At 37.4% G+C, this 6,733-nt stretch overlaps 1 protein-coding gene across 1 annotated transcript in view; it reads right to left on the bottom strand.

The window, feature by feature from the left end:
* Positions 1–4,049: 4,049 nt before the first annotated feature.
* LOC107687584 (specifically androgen-regulated gene protein-like) overlaps positions 4,050–6,733 on the bottom strand; it is a 10,409-nt gene continuing 7,725 nt past the window's right edge. The window contains exons 3-4 of the mRNA XM_016484972.1: positions 6,028–6,214; positions 4,050–5,949 (exon numbers count right to left, since the gene is read on the bottom strand). Coding sequence (XP_016340458.1) covers positions 4,427–5,949; positions 6,028–6,214 — 1,710 coding nt within the window. The 3' untranslated portion in view covers positions 4,050–4,426. The remainder of the gene's footprint in view (positions 5,950–6,027; positions 6,215–6,733) is intronic.

Raw genomic sequence — 6,733 nt, 5'->3', positions numbered from 1 at the left:
TTTCTCGTTCCCTACTCAGGGAACCATGGTTACATAAGTAACCTGAGACGTTCTCAAAATACAAAAAGTTCAAGAACTGTTTCTTCTGTTCATTTCAGTAAATTGGAGAAGTAGCCATTATTTGTGCACATGGATACTTTCATAAACATTTCCACTAGAGGGCGTCACAGGTTTAAAAAACTGCAGTCATGTATGGATCCAAAAAAATCGGCATGGATCTGTCCTGAGACTCCTGACACCCTTACCATAAACACCAGGACTATATTCAGAATAGTTGTCAGCCGATGTGGGTTTTTAATTGCCAGTTTTGATCATATGAAAACTCATGCTAAATGAATTTAAGTAATGAACTCATCACTAGTAAATCTAGTCTCACGAGTTAGGCCTAGTTAAAACAAAAGCACACAAAACGTGCACATGAAACATCTCAAGTATGTTTTATCAGTTCTCATGCCAAATGGGATTCAAAATCTACTGAGGCGAGTAATTTCTGACGCGTCTTTCACTCTCAAAGGCACGTTCAGTCATTCCAGAGAGTCTGATGTAACTTTTGATGACTCTGTCTGTATAGGCCTATGTAATATGTTATCTTGCCCCGTTCGCTACCTCTTTGTCTAGTGCTCTTATGAATGATTTTAGCATGACTTTGTAAAAATTAAACTACTATAGGCTGAATGAAATAGCATAGACTTCTTCATGGCTAGTGTTTGCATATTTCATTTAATAGGGTCATATGATGCTGCTAAAAAAACATTATTTTGTGTATTTGGTGTAATGAAATGTGTTACGCGGTTTAAGGTTAAAAAAACACATTATTTTCCACATACTGTACATTATTGTTTCTCTTCTATGCCCCGCCTTTCTGAAACACGTCGATTTTTACGATTCTGAAAAGCGAGGTGTGCTGTGATTGGCCAGCTATACAGTGCGTTGTGATTGGCCGAATACCTCAAGCGTGTGACGGAAATGTTACGCCCCTAGCATACTGTGATGATGCCCTGTCCGGCCGGAGCGACGAGACAAAAACATTAAAACCCATTATAAACGAGGCATTTGTTGCATCCAGTGGGGACATAATTACGGATTATAATGACTTATACTGTCTTTTTACGCGTTGCATCGCGCCGCGTAAACATAAAACCATGTCTGCATTTGTGATCGGAGAAATGACAAACAACAAGCCCTACTCTACACTGCCCAAAAAACTCGCTTTAAATATAAAAAATTCTTTATGCACCAAGAGCTTGTAACACTCCAAAGAGAAAGGAAAAATTGAAATCGCATCATACGACCCCTTTAATTCTGTAACCTGTTCCACAGATCTGTGTACTAGTGTTACTGTTTTTGATAGCATTGATAACGTCTGACAGATAACATCATTATGTTTGCCTTAACGAATGTGGTATCCTGCCAACAATAATAACTGTCCATGGGCTTTTTTTTTATTACTGTCCGTTTAAGTGCCGACGATGCAGTATTGCCAGATATTGCTATGAAAACAAATAAAAACCGAAAAATAATAATAATAATAAAAAAATAAAATAAACAGAAATTAGTTCAAATCTTTTACAAATAAGATAAGATAAAGATATCGCTAACCATAAACTGCAACTTCCAACTTTATTCACTTTCTAAAGTGTCAAATTAAGTGGAAAAGACAAGTCCAAAGACACTTATAATAGCCCGCGCAGCGACCCGCGATCATTTTCATTCCACAGTCGCTACACATTCTTGCACACGGTCTAAACTTAATTACAGGCCTACATGCAGACACTCATGAACAAATGTTATTTTGAACATGGAAAATATGAGGTGACCTCATAGCTGGCTATGGCCATGTCTACTTGTTATGAGAGGTTTCGTGCGCAGCGCTGCACAAGAACTCCGGCGTTTTGAGCGGTGAGTGGATTCCGATTTAAACACTTCTGATTGGCCATTGCGTTCCAGAAATCAACAGATATGTCTGTGATTGGCTACATTGCTCAACGCTGCAAACACGTGTTATAAATAGAAACTCTGCGCCTGTTAATCATTTAATATTTGTTGCTTTTGTGCTATAAATGAATAATTTATTTGTTTTTAGATATTTTATGTTTATATTATATTATATTTCTATTTTGCGGGAGTCCAGCGAATCATTTTCTGTTGTGTCGGCTCTGAAATTTGCAGGTCTCTAAACTATTATAATTTGTTCCTTAGTGTTTTAAATCTTTTGTATTGTACTGTATTGTCCTGAGCATTGTGCTAATGTAGTTATGATATTTTATAAGCCAAACGACATACAAACTCCTGCACCTGTTCAAATGCTAAATGATATTCTTATGCTTGCCAAAGCACGTAAATAAGCTGGAAACTTGATCAACCCAACTCATTTCAGGCTCAAATGGCTGCTGACAAAGAAAAGCAGGTCACAAAACCCTGCTGCATCGGATCAGGTTGGACAAGTTCTGATAAGCAGTTGATGTTATGAAAGAAACTCTCAGAATGATACTCTCAGCAAGACTCTGTTGACAAGAAAACATGGATCGTCAGAGACGAGGACAACGAACTCTGACTCAAAACGTTTCAAGGATCCGCACAAGATCCTGTTTCCCAAGTACTAACAATTTAATATGAATCATATTTACAGAACTCCTCCAAAATCTAGATGACTGAACTCCTCAGTGTTCAAATCTTTATTTATTAAGGATCCCTCATAAATATATAAATTTAATTACTGGCATATGTTAATATTTTTTGCAGAGCATGCTATTATTTTACAAGAATAACTTTTATTTTATTTAAAAGTTTCTAAAACGGTGTGATCAACACTTTTTAACAAAGAAATATGTACACCAGAGATGAGATTATTTGAGCCAACAAAAAATTAGAATATAGAATAACTAAACATTCATCTTGTGGTAATCTGACGTTTCTATTTTATATTACACAAAAAGTGAAAGTGATCTGGAAACCATAATTATCTTAATGCTATGGCAATATAATATCCATTTACATGTTCTTTTCTTAGGCCACGTCTACTTTATTGGGATCAATCTGAAAACACATCTTTTGAGGCATCTCTATGTTTTGGCCTTCCACCAACATTGAAACAACTTTTTTTGTCCAGCAAAAACAGAGCTTTGTTATCCATACAGCAAAAATTATATATATTTTTTTCTGGCCAAAATATATGCTAAATATGCGTTTCATACAGTGAAACTCAATTAAATAATTTTTTTTCATTGAAAATATATTTAGTTTCAGCCAAAATATATTTCTAAATGTACCAAAAATATATTATACCAAAATATAATTCAAAATGTATTTTAGGTTCAAGAAAATATATTTATATTTTAAAAATATAAAAATGGCCAAAAAATATATTGGTAGAAAATATATTTACATAATTATATTTTGAAACATATTTTAGCATATATATTTTTGTCAATTTTTGTATATTTTTAAAATATTTAAATATATATTTAAAAACAATATTTCCATATGGGTAAAACATTTTAAGTGGATAAAGTTGAAAATGCCATTTACGATTAGGTATTCAAAAAAATGATGATGCATATTTAGTCATGTGATGCAGTTAAAATACTATACTGCAATACTATGAAAGTGGATAGCAAGATAAAATAAGCAAGTGGTGGGGTATTTTGCTAATAAATGATTGTTCCAGAAGAATATCTTGATAACTTTATTACTTCCAATCTCTCGTATCATCTCAGCAGTGTTGGGGAAAGTTACTTTTAAAAGTAATGCTTTACAATATTGAGTTACTCCATAAAAAAGTAACTAATTGCATTACTTAGTTACTTTTTATTGAAAGTAATACATTAATTCATTAGCTTTTTTTGCCAACTGTAAAGGCCCTTTCACACCAAAAGTGAAATTAATAAGCCTCAGGCTGAAGGAAGTGCCTCTGCACCTCACTCCCAATTTCTCTCAACACAGAGACAGGAGAGGTATCAGTGAATAAATGGGAAAACAAAGTAGCATTACTTATTTGAAAAAGTAACTTGCTACTTTGCTAGTTACTTGAAAAAAGTAATCTGATTATGTAACTTGCATTACTTGTAATGCATTACCCCCAACACTGTCTCAGTGAGTTTTATGACATTTTAAGCAGATGTTTTCAAGTTGAGAAGGAACTTTTGGAAAACGATAGAAGAGCAGAAAATGCTGTTTTCAGGTTAATCCGAATTCATGTGGACGCAGCCTTCACAAAACAATTTAGATGAAAGTGCAAATATTGCATTGTGTCACTTACTTAAGCAGGTAGCTAAAGATGCAAATCGACCACCAAGCCGAAATCCAAAAGCATCACAAACAATGTCAAAGTCTGTATCATCAGCACTTGTCATTTCTATGCTAATGTTCCTAATACCCAGAATAAATTGTGAATTGAGTAACCGGAGAAAGTCGGTAGCACCATCCATTAGTCCCTCAGTAATCCCAGTTTCTTCAAGGCTTCCCTTCGGTTCTCTCCATTATTACCGTGCGGAGAGATCATCACGCTTATTCCGGAGCGGGGCAACTTTTGGCCATCGTTCCCTGGCTGAACCGCAGCAGCGTTGAGTGATTTGGTCGAATCATTAGCATGATGGCCAATACCAAAGTCCTTTGTGCTCCCTACAGAAGGAGGTCGATCTCTGCTCTTTCGTAACTGACCTGGCGACAACTCAACTTGGGTCCTGTCTGGGTTCGTCATCTGTGGCGCAGGGTCAGCGACCGTTAGAGACCTTGTGCGCTCCAGTGACGCTGTTTTGATCTCATAGGACCTTGTCGGTTGCTTCTTCAATGAACCTTCCCTGCTTTTTGCATCTTGGTGCTTTAGAGTATCTGCTAGTAGTTGCACATCCCCTGGTACGGGGCTTTCGGAAAGTCTGGACAGTTCCTGAACGGGTTCTGTTGGGTTACAAAGCGACTGAGGCTTTTTAGCTCTGAATGTTGGCGAATGAGAAGGAGACACGCCGTGGCCCGTTTCAACCTCTTCGTTCTTCAGCAGGCCTAATTTTTTCAGAGCCTCCATTCGGATCTTCTTCGGATCCATCTGAGCACGCTCGGTTTGAGGAAGTAACGAATGCGTGGTCCCCGGATCCTTGTGGCTTTTGATGATGATATTCGATGGGAGCTTCTTGGGTTTGGGCGCCACTGCCGGTGGGCTTTTGGGATCGCTGTACTCTTTCGGCACATTTTCTGAAGAAGGCGAAGGTGTCATCGGTTTGTCCGCTGCAGAATGGTGTGCAACCATTAACGGAGTCAAGTGAGGTGCTTTCTTCATGGAAACCTTCTTGCGTAGGTTTTCGACCTCATTGTGGGATAATGGTTCACTTGACGTATCTGGGTCTGCACTTACTGATTTGGTCGCCTCGGTTGGCTTGACAGATCCACCAGAAACATGAGGCTCCATTTTGGGGAGTTCGGGAATCCATTCTGGTGGTTCATCGTAAACCGGTGGAGGTGGTGGCGAATAAGAGAGGCTTATCTTCTCCGCTGGTTCATCCATGAAGTCTGAGGGTGGAGGAATGAATTCCAGCGGCACCTCTGAGGAATCTTTCTTCTGCTTCAGCTGAGACTTGACATCCAAACTCTTAGGTACACCATCTTTGGCTTTCGATTCACTAGGCAAACTTGTTCTAACTGGAGGTTCAGGTGTGAACGAAGGTGGCAAGTCCACCACATCACTTGATAGTCCAATGCTTGGTTTGGCAGGTGCTACTTTTGAAGCAGCTTCTTTGGAAACTGTCCTTACAGGTTGTTGAAGGTCAGGGCTTGATCTAAACCCATCAGGTGCATCAATTAATGCCACAGGTGCTTCTTTGGGAGATGATTCCATTGGTTTGCTGACTATCTTTGCATTCCCACTGGCAAGGAGTAAAGGAGTTGGCACAAGGTACTTCTGAGATGGTTTACAATCTCTTCCAATCACTTTGTTTGGGTCCTCGTGGGCTGATAGCTCTGAAGGAGAACATTTATAAGCCATTATTCAAACAGACCATCTTTAAAGGTACTTTAATTTATTCTGCTATTGCTTACCATCAGATTTGTTCTGGTAGATGGATGTCCGCTGAGCAGTTTTATCTGTCATGCCATTAGTTGGGCGATCAGGCTCATCGTTAGACAAACCGCTGTCGTCTTCTACCTCCAGCGACTCGATAGTCTCCTCCAGGAACATGAGACAGGCTCTCTCTTCAGCAGAAAGGTGCTCCAGACTATCATCACTCTATCACACAAAGAAAAGGTTTTTTTTAATAATAAATTGATACTTTTATTCAGCAAGGATGCATTAAATTGGTCAAAAATGACTGTAAAAACACGTAAAATCTCATAAAATATTTAAGTTTCAAATAAATGCTGTCGATTTAAACTTTCCATTCATTAAAGAATCATTAAAATTAATCACAGTTTAAACAAAAATAGTAGCACAACTGTTTTCAACATTGATAATAAGAAATGTTTCTTGAGGAGCAAATCAGCATATTAGTGATAATGATATCTGAAGGATCATGAGACTGATGATGCTGAAAATTCAGCTTTGATCACAGAAATAAATGACATTTTACAGTATATTCAAATAGAAAACAGTTATTTTAATTTGTAATATTTCACAATATTACTGCATTTTTAATCAAATAAATGCAGCCTAGGTGAGCAGAAGAGACTTATTTCAAAAACATAAAAAAAAAAAAAAACTTCAACCTCAAACATTTGAACAGTAGTGTAGATAATATAGCTATAAATT

Source organism: Sinocyclocheilus anshuiensis, unplaced genomic scaffold, assembly GCF_001515605.1.
Source record: "Sinocyclocheilus anshuiensis isolate Anshui unplaced genomic scaffold, SAMN03320099.WGS_v1.1 scaffold2067, whole genome shotgun sequence".
NCBI lineage: Eukaryota > Metazoa > Chordata > Actinopteri > Cypriniformes > Cyprinidae > Sinocyclocheilus > Sinocyclocheilus anshuiensis.
Note: the sequence above shows the minus strand (reverse complement) of the source record. Positions and strands in the feature narration are given on the sequence as shown.